The sequence below is a fragment of the Orussus abietinus genome, unplaced genomic scaffold, assembly GCF_000612105.2.
Source record: "Orussus abietinus isolate OABI.00-Male unplaced genomic scaffold, Oabi_2.0 scaffold64, whole genome shotgun sequence".
NCBI lineage: Eukaryota > Metazoa > Arthropoda > Insecta > Hymenoptera > Orussidae > Orussus > Orussus abietinus.
Genome location: NW_019394435.1, coordinates 335,133 through 357,230, shown reverse-complemented (window position 1 = coordinate 357,230; position 22,098 = coordinate 335,133). Strand labels below are relative to the sequence as shown.

Sequence of the window (22,098 nt, the reverse complement as noted above, 5' to 3'; positions counted from 1 at the left end):
CCTTTCATTTATCATCATGAAATTGTTCACTCAACTCACTTGGTCTCCTTTTTCTTTTTTTTCTTTCAAGACTCGTTCGCCCGGACGAATGTTTACAGCTTGTCTTTTCGTAACATTAAACGCACGTTTTATGCCCCACACCAATGCAGATTGTGCACGTAGATGCACCACCACTGCACGAGAGATGCTTATCGCAGCACTTTTCAGCACAGTGGTCATTTCCAGTGGTGACCTTAAACGAGAACCGCAGAAAATGAAGTCACGGTTCGTGTAATGAGTCCTTTACAAGGATAGCTTGGAAGTGTCAATTAACTTGGTGAAATCATTTGATCGATTGCGGATAGTGACGAGCCCGTGGCAGTGTGGGTGAGCTGGGACATCATTGCGGTGGCCTTTGGAAAAAGTTCCATCGAGGAGTTGTCGGAAACAGCAGTGCTCTTCTAGGGCTCGAAAGTCTAAAAGCAAACAGTGGATCTAACATTAATCTCGAGAATGTTGTAGCGTTTCCTGGGGCTCGAGTCTCGCCGTCCAGGCGGAAATGACAAAGTAAAACCGAGTTTAGGTGTAATGGTATTCCCACCTGGGGTCACCGGGTTAAACGAAGCATTCTCGACGTCTCCTTTCCGAGGCTCAGTACACGGCAAACCTTCTCCGGTAGAATACAAGAGGGTCCCGAAGAGGCCATCAACGTCGACGTTGACGGTGTAAACGCCGAGGCCGCCTCCGCGGCGTTCCAGTTCGTCGTTTGACGTTCCATTGAAAATCTCGAGGTTGCAGACCTTACCTAGGTGCTTCAGAAATGTCCCAAGGAAACGGCGGCAACCCGACGCCGAAGAAACGCGAGATCAACTGGATCCTCGTGCTCTGGTACATCCATCTCCACGTGCTGGGACTCTACAGCTTGCTTCTCCTCTTCACCGAGGCTAAATGGATGACGGTGTTCTTTAGTAAGTCAACGTCGTCTCCGGAGACTTGTAATAACGATTTCTTACTTACCTGCATTTATGAAAAAATTCTTTAACACCGAGAGGCATTAGCCACCGGATTTAATACAATGCTGGAGGACCTTGTAACGACGTCTTCTTCTTCATCTGAATTTCAGAAAATTCTTATACCATTCTTCACCAAGGATCGTTAGGAGATAGGGGGAGTTTGCGGTGTCGTTATCTCTTTTACCTAATTAAAAAAAAAATTCTTTTAGCTTTTCTTATCATCGGCCTGGCCCAGGTAGGAATCGCTGCCGGTGCTCACAGATTATGGACGCACGAAACTTTCGAAGCTTCAAAGCCCGTCAGGATTTTTCTGATGTTGGCGCACACTCTGGCTGGGGTTGTGAGTACCTTTGCAAAATCTGGGGTAAAGTTTAGAAAAGCGAGGAATTTTTAGGCGAAGAAAAAAAAATGATCGAGTTATCGGTTCCTCTTAAGAAGTCAACTGACCTCGTCTTCCAGGGTCCGATTTACGACTGGGTCCTCATGCACAAAATCCACCACAAGTTCTACGGCACCGACAAGGATCCGTTCAATCACAATAGAGGCTTCATTTACAGCCATTTTTTAACCAACGTAATGACCCCCCATCCCGATCAGGAACAAATCGAACGAGATATCGACATGCGCGACATCGAGAGTGACGGAGTCGTTTGGATTCAGCGGAGGTACTTTAACGTAGCGATTAACGTACAAAGTCATGGCGAAACACATTATCTTTCTTTTTTTTCTTTCCATATCCTGTGAGTCGTCCAATTACTTGCAAATTTAACCGTTCGAAATTCACCCGAGTTCTCGTTTCTAAATTGCGAAATGAGGACGACGTGGGCAATTATACACTTTACTCGGGTTTAAGTGAAGCTCCTCAGCTTAGCGTGTATTGTTTTGCAGGTTCTACTGGTTGATGTTCATCATAGTTGGTCTTCTGCTTCCGATAAATGCTCCTGCCGAATATTGGGGCGAGTCGATAGCAAATTCCGTCCTCATTCTGGGTTTCTTCAGACTCGCCATCAGCTTGCACATGTCCTGGCTGGTGAACAGCGCCATGCTCATATGGGGCCTGAGTCCTGGAGACAAGTTAATGTCCATTATTGATACCGCCAAGCTCCTTTACAAACTGTTTGTTAACATGCCCAAGAGCCACGGTACTGTAATCATCGACGGCGACGGTATTCACAGTATGTAGGGAACAGCACCGACTACCAGCTGGAACAATTACAAACATTTCTCTATCCACTCTTCTGTATTTCTATCGTATAAACATGCACATTGAATGCACTACCGTGGCTGAATTATTCACATAAGAAATTGCGAATGCATTGACATTGGCCGCGAAACGTTCCATTATGTCCCGTTCATTACTATTAATGTCCATTAACGTCAAGAAAAACTTAAGCATTGAAAAGAACTCTCTCGTGACCTAATAAACACGTGTTTAGACGATCGAATAAACTCCGTCTGAATATCTAATGTAGAAGTACTTATCACGAAGGAAGTACCCAAAAGTAAAAGGACATTTCAGGATACCGTCTAAATGTCGACGATTTGATTATTAGAGCGAACTCTCTGTCGATATCCTGTATTCTTCTCTTCCCTTCGTTTAAGGGGATGTGAAATTGGCATAAGAAAGCTGAATCGTTCATAAAACTTTTCTACGAACGGGGTGTCTCGAATCGTTTCATACTTTAAAACGTGAATATGGAGACCCTAAGGTAGGTCCTGAAACTCAGGAAATTTCATTTTTTATATACTATTTTTAAAATACCTCATAAACAAATTTGAAAGGAATTGAAATTTCATGAGTTTCGGGACCTCCCTTATAGTCTCCCTATTCACGTTGTAAAGTTACAAACTATTCGGTAAACCGAGTTGGGAGAAAAGTTTTATAAACAAGAGCTCTTCGACGCCACTTTCACATCGCCTTAAGAAGAATTAGAACGAGGCTCAACTTTCCGTCATTTTCAGGTACCCAGTAGACGATAATTCGGTATTCATCGTGAGAAAATCCTACTGGCCGAATTATCACTATTTATTGCCGTGGGACTGGAAATGCGGTGAGTTCGGGACGTACGACAGTGGATGCATAACCTTCCTGATAAGGTCCTGGGCATCCTTGGGTTTGGTGACAAAGCTAAAAACCGCAACTACCGAAGCGATAAGAGACACCTTGGGAAAGGCCGCCACCAAGAAGAAGACTATGAAAGAGTCTCTGGACGAGCTGAAGAATGTATCCGAAGAGGACGCTATCAAAATGACGCTCCAGGCTGTACATTGATAGCGGGAGAAGTAAAGTTTCGATTAAGAAGTTAGGAGGAAACCTACGAATTGTCATTGCGCCCTTTATCATCGATTACGCAAGAAGCCGACTCGATCGTTTGCAACTTACTTCTGCGAACATGTCTATCGCGACTCTACATGGCCACATAGTGGTTTTCTTTAAAGAATTAATTGTGTTTAAGTGCCAGCCATCGTGCGACTTATTAACTTCGAGGATCATGTCGAAAAATTGAAGCATTGCGACACACATCATTACACCCTATCACCTTAGCCCGCTTTACGTAAATTCTGCAGCCAAGTTAACCGTATCAATTTCCCGCATTAAGTATTCCCGGCTCTAAAATAACAAAACACAGTGGATAAGATGATTCCCCGCATTAAAGTGTCTTAAAGAGAGATACGAAATATTTTAGAAAAAAATTATAAATTTGTCAAGGATCACACTGGAAGGGTTACGCCTGTAAAGTATGCAACCGAATGTACCAAGGTGCACTCGATGCATGGAGGAGCGAGTAGGTTTCGTTAACTTTATAAATTGAAAGATAAAATAATTCACCGACTTATACGACCCTACGACTATATTTCTCGCGTTCTTACAAAGACAAGTCAAGACAAAAAGGACTCCATCGAGAGTGCCTACCCCAGGACATAACAGGGCTTCGAAGTAACTGCTCAGCCTGACGGTGGTTTAGTTAAAAATATACTTTTATTAAATGTTTTATTTCAATTGTTATATATCCATTGTATAAGACACGGTACAATAAATGTAATTATGTGTAGCAATAATATCCATTCAAAATATCGAAGGTAGAGCGTGCTCCGCGATGCATCGGACTTTGGTGAGGAAGGGAGGGAAGTGAGGGGAGGATGCAAGATGAAAAAGCCACGTCTCGGGTGCATATGTAATCGCCGCATCTCTTTACAAAATCGACATTCAGACTTTATGCCACCCAAAAGCCCCGAGGAGACCTTCCTTGTTCCGAGTCTTGAGAATGAGAACCTTGCGAAAAAGGGGAAACGTCTAAATGAGCGCCACCGACCGCGACGATTTTGAAGAGACTTTTCAAAAAAGTGAACTTAAACCAAATCCCTTCGCCTCAACCGGTACAGGAGAAGTGTCATTTTCTTATCGTAAATAAAGCCAATGCGCACACGATTCCCGGATTCGAGAAATAAAGGAGCGACCTTCCACGCGGACAATGTATGGAATGCGCATTAGTAGGTTAGACGTGAGATTAAGAGTAGGTTTGGCTGTAACAACCTAATTTAAATAAATTACTCCTTAGTATATATACACATATGACGCGCCTGCGATGCGACGATACGCGCGAATCGCTCTTTGCAATCGCGCTGGATCGCAATATATTTATTTATATTTATATTTATATTTATATCTATGTAAGAGAAGTTCCCTCTAGTTCTCTGCCTTCCTCCGTTCTTTTCCCTGGGGCTCTTCCCTCTTCCCTCCGTGCCGCGCATTATCCCGGCCGAATCAGTCGACGATTTACCAGAATATGCTTCGAATATAATAACTTGCCGATGCAGAGACAATGACCGATACAATTTTATTGTAATTCACGTCCAACTGCTTTCTCGCCGCTTGTAAACTATAAGGGTCTTCTCCTCGTCCTCCTGTATCAGTTAGCCGCATGCCTTCTGCACGGGCAATCTAATGTATTCACGAAGATCGGGGAAAGAAGATGAAGCGGAGGTCCTGCTAGGTCAAAGGCCCAAATTTTGAATTGTTCGAAAATAATTGAGGAGGACCGGTCAACGGTGCTCATCCGAATAAATGACTCTCGCATACTTATCGTGCGGCTCATCATAGTTAGCCCTATGTACACCCTCGTCCGTACCTCGGCCTCTTCGACGTCTTACCTAATTACCTAACACCTAAGTCCTCTTTAAGTATCCGTAAAGGCGAAACCACCCCAGAGGAATCTCACTCGCAGCTTCCGACGACAAAAGAAAGCGGCCATCGTACGTATACACGCGACAGGAACTTAGAAGAAGAAAAAAGAAAAGTAAGATAAGCGAAAGGAAACAAATTAAGGAATCGCAAATTAGTGGCTGGCACTAGGCCATCTCGAGATAAATAAAAACCGCACGAGGGGGGATCTGTCGTTAAACAAATGCGTTTGTTCGCAACGTCTTGAGCACCTCATCGCACAGGAAGATTCATGCGTGAGTGGATGAGTGTTTCCCTAAAAGTCGTGCTGGAACGTTTCCAAGCTCGCCTTCCAAGTTTCTATGAAAGAACCCCCATTGGTATCTGCGGTTGACCTTTCAGGACTTCCGAGCGACTTCGTAGGAATTCGGAAGGAAATCGGAGAACTTCCCGCAAGACAAAGGAACGCGGGAGAATAATGTCAGGCTTGCACGTCTCGAGCCGGATGCATCGCGCCGTCTTTATTTTTCTTAGCAAGTTTCGGAGATATATAAACTAAGGGACTATATGTAGAAGAACGATGCACCTCCTCTGTGAAAGAATGTAACGTAAACGAAACCGACAAGGGAAGGAAAAAAAAAACATGAAGTACGCGACACTCGTAAACGAGTCATAAATTGCTGTATCCGTTTATCACAATTTTTCTAGGACTCGTGCCTCATTTAAATGCCATTCGATCTCACTGTGTAAATTACTGCAAGAGTACTTTTTCTGAACCTACGTTTCTGCAGATGAGGGGCCTTCCGAGACCAGTGATTACGCGAGATCCATTTATTCTGGGTACGTTTAAAGCGATTTCCCCGAGGTCCAATTCACCTGTTCAAATCCTAATTAAATCGACAATGGAAATGCAATACAAGACCGATGACGTGTAGCCTGACATTCTAACTCTAACATTTCATAGCGAAGGAGAACGGTTAAACACCGAGGACCCTGCTGGGCTTGGTCGAAAAACCGTCGAGGTTGTTGATGCAAGACGCGCTCTCTCTTCCTCTCGGCCTGATCGAATGATTCATCGATTCGGCGCATCACAAGTATAGGGATGATCGAGTCGAGTATCTGAAATATCTGGGATCCTAAGGGCCCGAGGAACCAGACGTAAGATTTCGTAGCCTCGGATCAACCGAACTATTAGCGATCTAGGTCCGCCTCTTTGGTCTGGGGTCGACAGGAGAGGTCTCTTCCGCAAATCAGATTTCTCTCCGAGACTCGACTCATCACCGCCGTGTATCGAGGTTAAACAGTGACCTGTGGCAAAACTGGAAATTAAATCGGCCTTCTTCGGAGTAGACGGTTACACGAGGACCGTTCACGGTTACTGCTCCTTTCCATGGTGCGTGATTACAGCCTTTTCTCGTTCCTCGCTCGGCTGGTCCTTGTCTCCCCATCCCCACAATTCGTGGGTGCCGTCTCCGGTTCTCTCCACCCGCCTTTTTATCGTGTCCACGTTAACGCTCTTCATTTCATAGGCCCAGCCGATCTTCGCGAAGAAGTCGATGAACGCCGTCGTGGTGTTGTACTTGTAATTCCCGAGCTCGGCCGTCTTGTAGTCCCACGGGAATACATGGTGATAGTTGTGCCAGCCCTCGCCCAGCGCCATAGCGGCAACTCCCTTGTTTTGTGCCGGGTTAATGAACCTGAAAGTCCCCAAGACACGTTTAACAGAATCGATACATTTTTTTTTCAGGAGTTAAAATACGCGTCGAGCCAATACCGCCCGAAGAGTCTCATTCCTAGCAACCGTTGCCATCGGGAATTGCGTAACTTCGCACAGTGAAATTTAAGTACCGCGTTACGTCAAGCGTCGCGGCTTTGAAATTGCTGCGTGCTCTATTAGGGTATCTAGGAAAAGTGACGGTCCCAGGAAACGAGGCAATTTCGACCGACTATGGTACCAACCTATCGTAGGGTTTTCCACCGAAGAGATGGGCGGCAGAGTTCACCAACCACGTCATGTTGAGAGTGAAGACATAGCGGAGAATGGCCGCGACGAAGTAAGCATTCGACCAGGTCTCGTTCCAGCAGAATACAGGAATGACGGTGGGTAGGATGAAGCAGAACAGCGGCATAAGAAGTACGTAGTACCTGGAAGAGGATACAGATTGATGAATTCCCGGCCCAAGAGATGCTCTCACTGACAAATTTAGATTAAGACAATATTTAGCTCCCGAGTTAAATCGGCTCAGTTCACTCTTCGGAGCAATGTTTTTCCCAGGCCTTGAATCGAAAAACCTCTTTGCGGATTATTATTCCATGATCGAGGACTCACTTTTTCTGGAACATCAAAATGGGGTCGCTCTTGAGGTCGCTGAGGTCAATTCCTTTTCCCTTTTCCTTGACATCGGGATGCTTGCGACACAGGAGCCAACCGACGTGGGCAAAGAAGAAGCCCCTCTTCGCATTGTGTGGGTCAGCATTGGTTTCGCTGTACTTGTGATGCACCCTGTGATCCCTGGCCCAGTCAATGGCTGCGTCCTAAAATTACACCAATCGCTGATTGACTACAAGAACACGAACCTTGACTCTTGGAAAGATTCTGGGTCCAACGAGCCAACAAAGTTTCAGGTGTCAGCCGAGGCTCGACTACGAGTATGCAACGGGAGAAGGGCCATTCGCTCGGCTACTCCTCGGCATTAAGCAACGCTTCGCGCACGTTGAGTTCCCTTCTCGCTAAACAACGAGTTAATTATATTACAGGTCGCAACGCGACACCAGACGTTCTAGATTAACGAGAAGTGCGTCCGCGAGTCCATGGAAAATTTTCACGTCGTATTCCTCTCGATCTATAACGTTAATTTAAAGAATTCGTTAATTATTGATAATGAAAAGTGCCGCTACCGGACTCACCTGGAAGGCAATGGTGTTGAAGATCATCAGAATCAATCTGAGTTGCCATTTCGCCTTGTAGGACCTGTGAGCCCAAAGTCTGTGCGCGCCTGCAGTGATTCCCAGACCGGTGCACTGGTACAGCAGGAAGGCTGGAAAATATAACATTTTTAATAAATAATTGTAATATTAGTTCCTATACAGCTGCTCCAAACTTCCCGACCCACGTCCCACAGTTTCGCCGCTTTAACAGGGACACCTGGCACAACCTACGAGGCTGTTGAATCGCATTCACGAAAATCTTGGCACCGGGCCAGAGACTTGAATGATATCCTCCTCGCGCCTCGTATCAACAAGTGCTACCAAAGATTTAGAGATGAAAGTCGAGATAATCCATTCACCGACAAAATTTGATGCTCCTAGACGCCGGCCAGTTTGCACGGTTCAGAAAAATAAGGACTGGTTAATTCTGCGATATCGTCGAGGTACTCGAATGCATTTTTCCCACCAGTTAAATCGCAGTTTAATCGGTCGTTTTAATCAGCAGTTAAACCATTAATATATTGCAGAGGAGATGCTATTAATGACTGGGTGAACGGTGTACCTCAACAGGTGATACCTCTGCATTTCACATACGCAACCGAGCATTCTTTGTAGATTTCCGAGGAAAAAAGTACAATACATCCACAATACCCCTCAGTCAATGTCAGATACGACGGTTAGCTGATTTCGTTTCTTCAACTCGTTAAACATTGATCTTCTGGCAGTCGGCAACAGGGCGCAGTGTACTTTTCACTCTCGTAAACCTTTGTACAATTGCGTCCAGCTTTATCGAGCACCTTCGTCGAGCTACGTGTAGAATTCCTCGAACTCAGTTCCAAAACATTCGAGGTGTTCTTCGAGTTCCCGAGTACGTTCACTAAGCCGAGTGTGCACATCAACCGAAATAATTTCGACCCTTCCCCGAACTTAAGACAAAAAGCTATTTAGGCACTTATGCTACCTGGTGCGTACATAGGTTTAAAAGAAAAAAAAGAAAAAAGTGGAACACCCGAGGTGCCTTCTAATTTTCCAAGAGCGTAAGTTGTCGAGGGAATAGGTGAGTCGTTCATCAACAGGTGACCACCTCCTCTTATTGTTAGCCACGGTAATCGAGGCACTCTGCTCCTACTCGGCTACCTCTTCTAGGTAGTTAATTATTTCCTCCATTCGTGCAAGGAATCAAATCGCTTCTACGTCACGTTAATTCCTTCGTCCAGGAGTAACCACCTCGATGCCAAGGAAACTGAAATCTCCCATAGCCTCCCCATGTGATTGATGAATTTAATTTCGGTCAGGAAGCATTCTTCAGCGTGTCGGATCCACCTCGTTCATCCGAGTTCGATTGATTTTCACCTGTCAGGTTTCGCTGGTATCGGGAAACGAGGTGGACAGGTGTGGTATTTAAAATTGAAAAGTGGAGCAGCCTGGTACTACCCTGATTCTTTCGTTTTTCAGGAGGAACGTCCTAGTCCCGATGCCTCGTTATTCGTCGGCTCGCCATTGTTCCTCAGGGTGGAAAGGACGCCGAAAATGAATCGTTCGAGAGATCCGAGATCAGCCGCGATATTTACCGAAGAAAGTGGTGGCCAGCTTAGCGGACGTGAATACGAGGTAGAGTCCATAGAGAGCTCCCAGGTGAAGATAAGAAAAGATCAGGACGTTCTTCCAGACGATGCTCCTCGTGTAGCTGCGCTTCTCCTTCAGGATCTCGGTCTCCTGGCCGGTCCGCTCTAATTCGATGGTCTCGTCCTCGAAGAGCACCCCCGTCGGAGTACTGGTAATATTAGGTGCCATCCTTTCCTGGTTTCTGCGGGGAAAAAGAGAAATAGAAAATTAGTCCCTTTGAAGGGGAAAAGAAAGAAAAAAGTGAGGAACCAAAGTAATTTCTAAAACGACCAAACGGGGACATTTTTCACGCTAAGGGAAAAATGCAAATCAAATCGGCACGTCCTTCCAATCCCTCGAGACAAATTACTCGACCCGCAAAGATGCATACTTAACGTCTCTTGTTCTTTACATAAATTAGTATACAAATACAGGATATATTACGAGGGTGATCAATCACCTCGAGCGGCAAAAACTCGGGGAGAACGCGAACCGAAGGATTTACGACGTTACCTCGTTTTCTACTACGAAGCGGAAGAAAAAAAAAATAAAAAGATGTAACCACGTCCTAGAGAAGAAGCGCCGTACTATGTAGCACGTACCGTCACGTCACTCAAGAAATGTTCATGACTCGAGCGATATCGAGCCCCTGGTAATAAGAAAAGACAGCGCGAAATGCCAATGAAATGCCAACGCACAGCACCCACTCCACCGCTGCGTCACTCCTTCGTATAAATCCATAATGACCAAGTCAAGGGTAAAATGATGTACGCCAAGGGTAGAATCATATATATACATCCCCGTACCGTAAAAGCCCAGCACTCCCACATTACAATTCCTGTCACTCACCGACATCAGCCCACCCATAAAGTACATTGTGGGCCCCTCCGCGCCACATTCTCTATTCCCCAGCATATGCGATCAACAAGGCGCAAACGAAACGTGCAATAAGAGCGTACGAAGTGACAGCACTCCACCTAACGAAGAAGGAAAAAAATAAAAAAATAAAGAGAAATAATTCCCCCGAAATTCCCACCAAATTCGCCTTATCAGGCCTATTGTATGAAATTCGTCGCGACACGAACACCGAGGGTTTGGAGCGAATCGGCTATTCGAAAGTAACGGCACTATCTCGCGTTACTCCTCGATCGTTGGGGACGAATCGAAACGCGGGGTCTCAGGTGGCAACAGAGTGCCGGTCGAGTGATCTCGGAGACCGGACTCCCACCGTCCTTCTTTGGTCGCCTCTTCTTCTTTGGCAATTACCGGCTCGCCGAGTCGTCGGGCTCGAGTACGGTCCGTCCATCTGGCCGAGTAGTCACTGGGAAAGGCACCTGACTTCGCGGCGCGCCTACGGGACGCATGGACGATCGTTATTGGGGCAGCGCACGGCCAGGGCTCGGGTCAGCGGCTGGCTCCCGCGGCGAGTAGTTCGACCCCGGCGCGCGGCCCGTATCGGCTGGGCCCGCGCGAGTGGAACCTCCCGAAAGCGGGGACCGCTTCGGGTATGGAGCGCTGACTGGCGGATCCCGAGGTCCGACCGCTGATGCGGGCGGTCGCGAGTACTCGCGAGCACCGCCGACCGACCGCGACTGTAGCCAGGGGTTACTGGCGGACTCCCAGCGGGCACCCGAGGGCTCTACGTGCCGGGGGCGAGAGCATCGCTCCTCTCAGCCGTACTCCGCGCCCCGCGGAGGCCACCTATCGACTGCCGGCAGCATCCGGAGTCGGCTCGGTCCGCGCAGGCGCGAGCCGGGACGCTAGGAAACGTTCCGCCGTCCGATCAGCTGATCGTCACTCCAGAACCTTCCAGAAGGAAGCGCCTCCCCCCGAGACGGTTCCATATTGATTTCCAGCGAAGAAATCACCTCCGCGAGAAAGAATTCCCGTGACAGGGTTTACCCGATATCGATACAAATGTTAGGGTTAATGATATGGAGTCGATACAGAAATTTGAAATATGTTACGTATTTTGTTAGGGGGTTAGGTTCCGAACCTCGGGTCATCGAAGTTAGATTTCCTGGGTATAAATGGGAATAAATACGAAATGGAATATGACGTCACTTCCGATACTATATTCGATACCCGAAGCGAACTTTCTGCATGAGGTTTAATTTGCAGGATCTGCATTATCATGGAAAATTGTCGGTTTGACCCGCAATGCCGAGGAGTACCGGATCAATTTCGGCGAAGCCAAGAAATTTCATTAGCTAGAGAGATCGGGATTGCTGTAATTAATTTCAGCTGGAAAGTGGATTTGGAGGGCGGAGATAATTTCTAGTCGACGGATTATGCTAGATGCGAGACGCAACGGGATTGGAAATTGGCACTCCGGGCGAGTGGAGGTAAACATTGAAGTCGAGAACGAGAAGATTTGTTGATCTCTCCGAAATATTGCGGCGAGGTCTAGAATCTACCACGTGGTGCTCCGATATTGGTCGGGCACGCTTGAAGCGTCCCTCTGCAAGACTCATGTAGACCGTACATACTCCGAGACCCCGGTAAACGTGTACCAGGTACGATTGACAGGGACAGGGTTTACCGTGGTGCATAAGGGGAGCCGACAGAAAGGAAGGCAGTTGAGGCAGCTGCTCACGTAACGTCTACTCGATAACGGGGAACGATGACTGTTGGAAATTCACTGAAGGAATTAAAGGATGCGACGTAAAAAGTCCTTAGAAACAGGCGCGCCCGAGTAAGAATAAAATAGCCCACATTGTCTGAATTTTTGAAAATTTTTTTTTTTCAATTATGGAAGTTCACCGAAGGAATTAAAGGATGCTACGTGAAAAGTCCTTAGAAACAGGTGCGCCCGGGTAAGAATAAAATAGCCCACATAGCCCGGCATTGGACTCGAACATTGTGCACATTGTCCGAATTTTTGCAAATTTTTTTTTTCAATCGTAGAAGTTCACCGAAGGAATTAAAGGATGCGACGTGAAAAGTCCTTAAAAACAGGTGCGCCCGGGTAAGAATAAAATAGCCCACATAGCCCGGCATTAGAGACGAACATTGTGCACATTGTCTGAATTTTTGCAAATTTTTTTTTCAATTATGGAAGTTCGCCGAAGGAATTAAAGGATGCGACGTAAAAAGTCCTTAGAAACAGGCGCGCCCGAGTAAGAATAAAATAGCCCACATCGCCCGGCATTAGAGACGAACATTGTGCACATTGTCTGAATTTTTGCACATTTTTTTTTTTCAATCATGGAAGTTCACCGAAGGAATTAAAGGATGCGACGTGAAAAGTCCTTAGAAACAGGTGCGCCCGGGTAAGAATAAAATAGCCCACATAGCCCGGCATTAGAGACGAACATTGTTCACATTGTCCGAATTTTTGCAAATTTCTTTTCCAATCATAGGTCGTCCAGGTTTTGAAGAATTTCACGCAGAGGTGCGCCAAGCATGACGGAAGGGAGCTCTCATACGCAGGAGGTAGCAGAGTACTTAGTCATACCGACGTCGCAACCGGTTCATGCCAATTAATCCTTACAGGAGGTGGAAACGCGTTCACCGACGCCGCCGATGGACGGTCGGAGTGACCAACTTCGACGCCGGCGTCTTTATCGGAGCCACGACGCGATTTATGTAGCGGCCCCGATCAAGGAGAAGCTCCCTGCAACTTCCGCCGTTACGTACGCCCGATAACCATGTGCGTAAGAGGCTGGAAGGAACACGCGGAACTCGGATCGCGACGCGTCGCAGTTAACCCTGACACCGGTGGCCTTGGCGTCGACGTCACGAGCGAGCGTCGACACTCGCGCGAACAGCTGACTGGCGAAGTCGTCGACCTACACGACCGACTACTCCACGAGCGATACGAAAAGCGGATTCGAGAGATCTTGCTCAAATTAAACGCAACCTCGGTATATCCTCCCAAGTGTAAGGGTGTAACAAAATTGGCGGCGACCACTTGGCATTCTTGTCGAGAATGGGTGCAATGTTTACCCGTCATAATTAAAATATACCCAACCGTCATGTCCTGGTTTCTAATTAATCATTGCGGGTAAACTGTGCAGGGTGGAGAGAGAAAAAAAATGGAGCAGGTCTTTTCATTATCAAGTGTTCAACAGGGATAGTCCTGGGTGAACCGTGATCACCGATTTTGCTGCACCCCGTGTGCACGTGAGATTCTAGGCTGGGAGACAACAATTCGATTTTTAATGTATTTTTTTTTTTTTTTAATGGAGAAGTGGAGGTTACTAAAAGGTGCAGTCCGAGAATGGCGTTGAAAAGAGGATGAAGAATTGTAAAAGCGACGTTTATACCGAGGATAGGTTCGGCAACGACCTCGGTGCACCTCTGTGCAGTCTCTTGCGAACAGCTGAGCCGATAAGTCAGTGACTTCAGTGGTTGCAATGAGAACGCCCTGGCTGCAGTGGATTGTTACCTGCACTTGAACAGGGAAGTGGCAGAGTGAAAGGATGTACAGGAGCCGCCTTGCTGCGAGGCATTACTTCAAAGACGTTTAAATGCTCTCATTGCGCCGACAGTCGCCCCTTTGTTACTCAACCTTCTAGCCAGACCATTTCCGGGTGGCAATTCGGATCTTGACCGAACTTCCGGTACCACCCATCTTTGACGTAAGTGGAACCCGGTGGAAAATTATCCTTCGGGCTCTAATGCGGAATACAGATGTTATATAAATATTGAGAAGGGGAGGTTACTCCTTGACCAAGTCACCGAGTATCCTGCTGAGAGTATTGCCCTCCGGAAGAGAAAAGGGTACCAAGAAAGTGTGCGGAAAGCCTGAAGAAAATCTGCAGAAAACCCGACGTTTGAGCCGCATGCCTAACCGAGCGTCGCTCACCTGTTTTGAATGAAGCGGTCGATTATGTAAATTACGCAAACCAAGATTTAAATACGGAGAGTGGCGGTACTGGTAGTACTCCGCGGAATTCATGCAATCAGCGGCGTATGATCCGTCCTGTTAGTACCGGTAACCTTGCCAATGACTCGGCCGAGAAATTTCCAGTTATACGAGATATTTATTATACAAGGGAACCTCTCGGTGGATAACCAAAATAGCTCACATTTCTCGAATAAATCTGAAATTAAAATTTTAATAACCCCTCTTGGGAATCAGAAAACGTCTTGAATTCAATCAATACTATAATGCTAATTTCACGTGGTTTCAATTCAACCTCGATAAAAAATTATTTTCCCGCATAAGACCCTATATGTACACTTTGATGAAGAGTTGCACATCGGTCGTTAATAATTATTCATCAGGTATTTCCGACGCACAAAAACGATTATCACCGTAACGATGCGAGTAGTCGGTTTTTCTTTATGTGTCCAGGAAGAGATCGTTCATAACCTCAATACATGGATCAAGTAGATTCAGCTTCTCGGAAAATATCTCGGACATCCAACGACCAGTGGAAAATCCAGTCCTGGTCGTCCGGAGGAAAATTCGATCCTCCACGTTGGTCGGGCAAAAACCCTACCTAGGAACAATGGCTTGGGAGTAGTCTACTTTCCAACACCCGAGGGTCCTCGTCCGCCGAGTGGGTGGCAGCCTTACAATTACGTGCGAATCCCGTCAGCCGCGAGAATTAATCGTTCATCACCGTTCTACATCCTTTACGAGGCCCCCGATCCCGATCCCCTAACGCGTAAACTCAAGTTCAACAATCCCGTTAAATCGCTCTACGGAATATTACGAGGTCGTGCCAAAACTGCGCGTAAACTCCCGCGACAAAGAACATAATCCCTTCCGCCATACGGGCGAGATTCCCGAGGCCGTGCAGGCAATAGTAGCCCAAACGGTTTCCATACATATAGTCCAACGCGATAAACTTTTCACCCAACGCCAGTATATATACATACCCTATTCAAACGGTTAAACTTAACAGTAACACGAACTTCCTAACCTAAAAAGTCTAATCTTTTTATTAAATATATTCACGCTTACTGCGACGTAGGGAGTGATGCTAAAACGCCCTACATGGACCTCGCACACCACTACCCGGAGAGCATCACCTGAGCCCGCCAATTACCCCCTCCCTAACCACGCGCGCAATGGACTCGTCCTGACGCAACTTCTCGCAGGGACGTCGCGACCCGGCGTCGCGCCGGTAGGGCCACGTGGTCGTACGAAATTCGATGCCGGCACGGCGGCGTGACGCGAGCCGGCGGGACGCTTGCCTTGGATTCGCCGTCGGGCTCCAGCGCCGCTTGCCGCAGTCGTAGGTCCCGGAGTCGCGGGTCATCGGTTCGACGTAGGATGGACAGACGGCGTCCGACGTGTTGCTCCTCAAAGTAAGGACCGACGACTGAGGAGGATCGCGGCGTCCCGGCACGGCCGACCCCTTGCCGGCCACGCCGTCGACTCGTCGTTCGATTCGGCCGGCTCAGCCGAGCCGGCCTCGGCCAATCGCAGCCCGCCTGCCGACTCGCGCCACCTGGGCCCGACGAATCCTGCCCGCCGACCGGAAAGCGCGCTTTCCTATAGCCGCTGCGCGCGCACCGCCCCCCCCACTCCCCCGCTACCCGCATCCTACTGCTACGCTGGGACGTTTATACGTTCGAATTATCTTCCGAGTGGGCTCACGCCACTCGGTCTGACTCGGCTTGACTCGGTCTGCAGGGAGTCTGCGCAACCCCCGACCGCCGCTTTTCCGAAACCTCGCATTTTAGGACGAGGCGAATTATCGAATCCTGATATTTGAATCGGCAGTGCCAACCATAATATTCTAGCCCTATCTCGAGGACGAGATTTTTCCTTTCTAATGGCTTTTTGGCGGCTATTTGCCGACACTCGTCCGCATAGGGCTAATATTTGTACTATTATTTTAGTCTGGTGTATTAAGAATTTTCAGGGGAATAATGGTAAACGAGTTGTACCTATTATTTCAACAGGAAATGGAACCGTGGACGACTTTGTTATTATTGATCGATGTTATCTTTTTATTATATTCTTCGTTTTCTTTGGTAAGATACTTATGCTTTGTTTAAATCGGGAATTAAACCGTTCAGTTTTTAATACCAGCTTGGTTTCGGTATTAGTTTCTTACTTGCTCAATTTCTAGTTTAATTGAATTTTAATTTAATTTATAGTTGGCGCGACGCTTTAACCACTTTGGTACGGCGCTCATCGGCTGGCGGGTTCATACCACTGCCGTCGGCTAAAGTCGACGCTCGGCTGTGAGCGTTCATCTGCGGCTGTCGACTATAGTCGACGCTCGTACCGAGGTGGTTAAGCGACGAACCTCGAGTTCTTCACTCGAAGTCAACTTTTCGCTCAACCGCGTTAAATTCACTACTTTTTTATCCGATTTACGTAGCGACAGAAAGCGTCTCATTCGCGCTATCACATTTGCGAACTCGCGTCATTTGGTCTATCGGAGGACTTCGGTGAATTGCATCACAGAGGAAATTTCCAAGAGTTCGCTGACGTCTTCCGTGGCCATTTTCCCTTTTTTTCTGACATGTCAATTAGCCCCGACATATTTTCTTTTTTTTTTTCTGTGCGCGATTAATCACCTTTCCGTCCTAACAGTGCCTCCAAAGCATCGTGCAACGTTCTCGGCGCATTCCTATTAACATTTACGTCTTGAGATTTTTCCTTTCTTTTTTTTCCCCCCGACTTTTCGTTAACTCGCGCAATGGAAGTTCCTCCGCGATTGCACAATGTTCGCGGCAGATAAGCGTTAACAAGAATCACCGAACAACGACGTGGCTTTATAAAATTTGCAAGTGTACTGGAAAGATCTGGACATCTCGGCCAGAAAGAGGAAGGAATCTCCCGAGTGATAAGGACACCGCGATATCACGTGCTCGGCCAGGTTCAAGGCATGCCGGATAACGTTTTTCTTCCCGCGTATCGCGTTTCGCCCTATCGCGCGAAAGTTCACGCAAATAAGTGAAAACCGACATCGTGATACCTAAAGTCCCCCGGTAAAAAGGGGAAACTTCTAATTACGAGGCGAAAAAAAAGAAATACACATCCAACCGAGTCGCGTGACCACTTTAATTGCAACTGCAACTGCAACGGATGTTCGGCTTGGGCTGAAAATTTCCATTCACGTGACCCGAGCGAGCGTTGCTCGGGAGAGAAATTTTCCAGCTCTTTTCCCATACAATGTCAGAATCGAGCCGCGATGTCAATGACATGGCAATGACACGTGTTATCAAGCTCGATTTGGCCACTCGATGGACTCGAGGTCTTACGAAAACTCGCGAAATTACGGAAATCTAGTGACAGGGTTGGCAGCTTGAAGATCTCGATGATCCGCGCGTGCGGCTTGACACGTGTCAATAACAGTCACATGCCTTCTGCTAATAAACAAAAGTCTATCGAAATCGTAAAGGCGCGTTCCCGTTGCGGGAAAAAAGAAGGGGAAAAAAAATTAAAGCCGTTGGCGAGTGTCGGTGGTTTTAGCGGAATGCGAGCGTATCGTAATACTCGAGCAGTATGTACAATTATAAAGTTAGCGAAGGTCATGTTCAGGTAGCGATAACTGAATTGCGGCATAGTTACACAAGCGGTCATGATCTTGTCGATTTAGGCGGCCACGGTCACACCGAATGGCGTTAGAACTCCTAATTACCTGAAATTAGGGAGATTACTCAGGGACCCTTCAAAGGAATACTCTGCTATATACATTTTCACGTTGTCTACACTGATTCAAATGAAGTAAAACTAATTTTCGGGGTTCCAAGACATCCTAAAAAATCCTAAAATTACGAGCCGTGATTTTCGGATACATTTTGAGTGGCGGCAAATTCTGGAACGCGATAAGCTAGCGAGAAGTTTCATCGAAGATACACTATTCCGTGGTCAAGGCGACCGTATGTCGTGAGAAATGAGGTAATGAGGCGGTCGTGACAACGTGGAAGATGACGGCGAATTGATGTCACTTTTCTACCTCGTTCTATCCGAGGTTAACTTCTGCACGATATGTTTATGTACGGAAACATGCGCTGTCAGATGCTCGGATGATGATTGACACCGTTACGACGGATATCATCATTGCCCGTCACTTGCTCAGGGGATATATTTGAAATGGATGAAACATTTCTGTGGAACCTAAAAATGTCGGCGTAACGTCACGTTTCAAAGTATTAGGAGAACGAAAAATGGGGGAGAAAGACGCACGGGGAATCCTTAAGGAAATTGCGAATCGGCGCATCGGGCGATCACGCCCAAGATACGTTCTACAATTCAGAGTGCTCGGCACGATTCCGCGTGCAAATCAGGCTTACCCCATTTTAATCGAACAACTGTGAATTAGCGACAATTAACGCCGGAAACCGCGAGTACTGTCACCGCGTGTCCGAATCGCCGATTACGCGCGAGCACCGATTGTGCTGAATGGCTCACTGATTCGATTACACCGAACCACCGAGTGGCAATAACCCACATTATCATACTCGGCTTTGTCAAAGTGCGCTTCCTGCCGCGAAGAATTTTTAAACGGCTCGTTTCAACTCGATTAAAACGGGATTGATACACGGCGAGCTTGATAAATGCAACTAAGCAAGAGTTCCGGTGATTAGTCTGATAGGAATAATTTGTATACATACGATATTGTATACTTAACGAGTACGAAAGTCGACCGAACATACGGGAAATTCGACGAGGTGCAACTCCACCTAAATGAAAATGACACGTGTTCACTGACCGTGTACATGAGAATTTATAATAACTCATCGCCCATAATATCACCTGCAAAGTGATCGCCAGTGATAAGGAAACCACCTCGATGGCTGTTCCTTGTTATTTGACTTGCATTGCGAATTCGAAAGAAGACATCGAAATGTCTTGTTCAGGGAATCATTTGTATGCATCATTATATATTTAACGAGTACGAAAACCGACCGAAAGGGTGAAGTTTCGACGAGGTACAATTCCACCGATTATGCCAATGACCGATGTTTACTGACCATGTATGTAAAAATTTATGATAATTCGTCGTCCGTTGCAATAACCTCCGAAGTGGCCATCGGTGGTCTATAAACAACCTCGTGAGACATCCTTCATTATTCGACTTGTATTGTAAATTCGAACGAAAGCGTGGAAATTCCATTGTTCAGGAAACACGTGTATGCGTCATCGATGAGGGGTTTTCAATTTGCAAATTAACATGGACGGTGAGTTTCTCGCCGGGACGTAGAAGGAAAAAAAATCGAAGTTCATCTCTCCGGTTGCCGTTTCACTTGCGTTTTTGCACGTGATCCGTGCTTCATTTCTTCTTTTTTTTTTCTTGGTCGCTGATTAACCGGTCCGCGATTATCGGCTTAATGATATGGGAGGTGAAACGCACTCGACACGCAAACACGAGCAGATTATTGTTTGAACTACCGATCGATATTATCGATACCTGGTACGCGACGTGACATATTCCCTGTATGAAATTGACCGCTATCCGTTTGCAGTCATTTTCAATAGGATTTTCTTTTGATAGGGTTAATTTGCATTTAAATCATGCTTAAAAGTCCCGAGTTATTCCGTCTTGGAAGCTTCCAGTAAACCGTGGAGGATTTTAAGCTTTGCTATCCGTCTAGGGGAATTAATTCTCATTATCTACCCGCAACGCGTGTACTATGAGTATAGTTATCTGCGGACATTATACACGACTATCTCACGTGAAAAGCCGTACGATCACACGTGACACCCCTCCTATTGACTCCTACCACGTGGGCTAGATACACGGAAATAGCTCACCATACCAATACACATTTACAATCGGTCAACTGCAAGCGTACCTCCTCGGAGATGAGTCGATAATTCGCGAAAAGCGAACAATACCGGTTACCAATCACGATCGGATAAGCGTCTGCTACGAGCGGATCCTAGGCAAACGAAAAGTCGCCGACAATATCGATCAATCGAGATACCGGTTACTCGAGGACGTACCTAATTACGTGTGTGTCGATTCGAACCCCTCACTTATCAATCACGAGGAATCATTCGACTTCCTAAACCAATTAGTCCAGAAGTCCAACTTCCCCTCGAAAAGTATAGTTTACCATACCGTATTCACATTCAAAAACCAAAAGAAAAAAAAAAAAAAGAAAAAAATCACGTGCGGACACCGATTCAGCAACGACAGCGATTGAAACCGTGAAAAAAATTCCCAGAATGAACCGTAGTAAATCTTCCTTTCTGCTATCGAACCCGAAGTTTACATCCTTTAATTAGTTCATTTCTTCTTAATACCGCTTAACATTACCAAATAGAAAATTTCTAGTTACCAGGAAAAGTAACGTTAAAGTAGAGTTGTTTGACCTTAGAAGCTCCAAAGCTGGGCTTAATACGAACTACCGGCGGATTTTTTTTGTATAGGATGGGCCATTTGAAACCAGTCATTTTGACTGTTCTTGGTAGTTCTAGTGTTAATGATAAACGGAAGGTAATAGAGAAAATATTCGGGCTCCGATAACGGGAACTCGCGTAAATTTGATGAAACCGGTCGATTTACTTTGGACAAAGTTATGTCGTTAATTCCGCGCGCGGTGTCTGAGTGAACCGGTGAATTTTCACTTGGTACCCGAGGACCGATTTTCTGGATGAACTTGAAAACGTTAGGACACAGTTTGGCTGCTTACCTTTTTGGAAACGAGCCGGTAATCCGTGGGGTACAACCGATACGGCAACCACGACACGGACGAGCGAGTGGCGCGAAAGGGTGAGAGATAAGACACACAACAGTCCTGGGGAAACTGAGAAGTACATAGCACGGTTCGGGAGTTAAATATGTTTCGCGACTCGTGACCTCTGGGACCCGCGTTCGCCGTCGACGCCAGCGCCGACTAGCGGACGCCGACTGAACGACGAGCTGCAAATTCGGACTTGTGCGCTCCTACCGATCTACGGGCTGATCGCATCTTGATTAATAGCATCGCAATTTTAAATCACGGTTATCCTCAGGGTTGGATAATTCCCCATGTTTCGGGGTTCTTGACGTATATTACGTAACTAAGTAGTTTACCGAAAAAAATCGTAGAAAATCTGTAAATTACGTCTCTAATATGAAGAATGCCGCAGATGGACGATATTCGGCTCCTGCTAGGTTATAAACCTCTTTTAGCACATATGTAAACACGCAAATATTTTAAGGAACAATTCATTATTTGTATTCAAAATAGTTTAGAATTTTACGTTTTCAATATGGCGGATTTCACGGATATGTGATATATGTATTCTCGTGGTTAACGTATTTTAGCGCACGTATAAGCACGTAAAAATTGTTAAGAAATAATTAATTTGCCGTTTGTGTTGAAATTCTTTCGACTTAACCTTGTTTAATATCAAATTTCTAATTGGATTTGTTATTTTCTTTAAAAAAAGAGAAGAGCGTAATGTACTTTGCGCTCGCATAGAAAACCATGTATATTACATGACGTATTATCCTTATCCAACCCTGGTAAAAAAGAGAAATGGTGATGACGTCCTGGTTGATC

General features: G+C 46.3%; 2 protein-coding genes across 3 annotated transcripts; one reads left to right on the top strand and one right to left on the bottom strand.

Annotated features, from left to right (window-relative positions):
- The first annotated feature begins 653 nt into the window (after positions 1–653).
- Positions 654–4,045, top strand: LOC105697582 (acyl-CoA Delta(11) desaturase). Its single transcript, XM_012421025.2, has 5 exons — positions 654–947; positions 1,202–1,332; positions 1,452–1,657; positions 1,881–2,066; positions 2,955–4,045. The coding sequence occupies exons 1-5, from the start codon at positions 800–802 to the stop codon at positions 3,262–3,264; spliced, it is 981 nt and encodes a 326-aa protein (XP_012276448.1). The 5' UTR covers positions 654–799; the 3' UTR covers positions 3,265–4,045.
- A 1,599-nt stretch (positions 4,046–5,644) lies between these two features.
- LOC105697580 (acyl-CoA Delta(11) desaturase) lies at positions 5,645–21,372 on the bottom strand. Of its 2 annotated transcripts, none has more exons than XM_012421024.1 (6): positions 21,244–21,372; positions 9,654–9,889; positions 8,062–8,192; positions 7,484–7,689; positions 7,114–7,299; positions 5,645–6,851 (listed from the first exon to the last, which is right to left on the bottom strand). In XM_012421024.1, exons 2-6 carry the CDS (start codon positions 9,874–9,876, stop codon positions 6,530–6,532), a joined length of 1,068 nt encoding a protein of 355 aa, XP_012276447.1. In that variant the 5' UTR covers positions 9,877–9,889; positions 21,244–21,372; the 3' UTR covers positions 5,645–6,529. The 2 variants fall into 2 exon arrangements, with proteins under 2 accessions (XP_012276447.1, XP_012276446.1); XM_012421023.2 differs by lacking the exon at positions 21,244–21,372 and adding an exon at positions 15,838–15,990.
- Between the last annotated feature and the right edge of the window lie 726 nt (positions 21,373–22,098).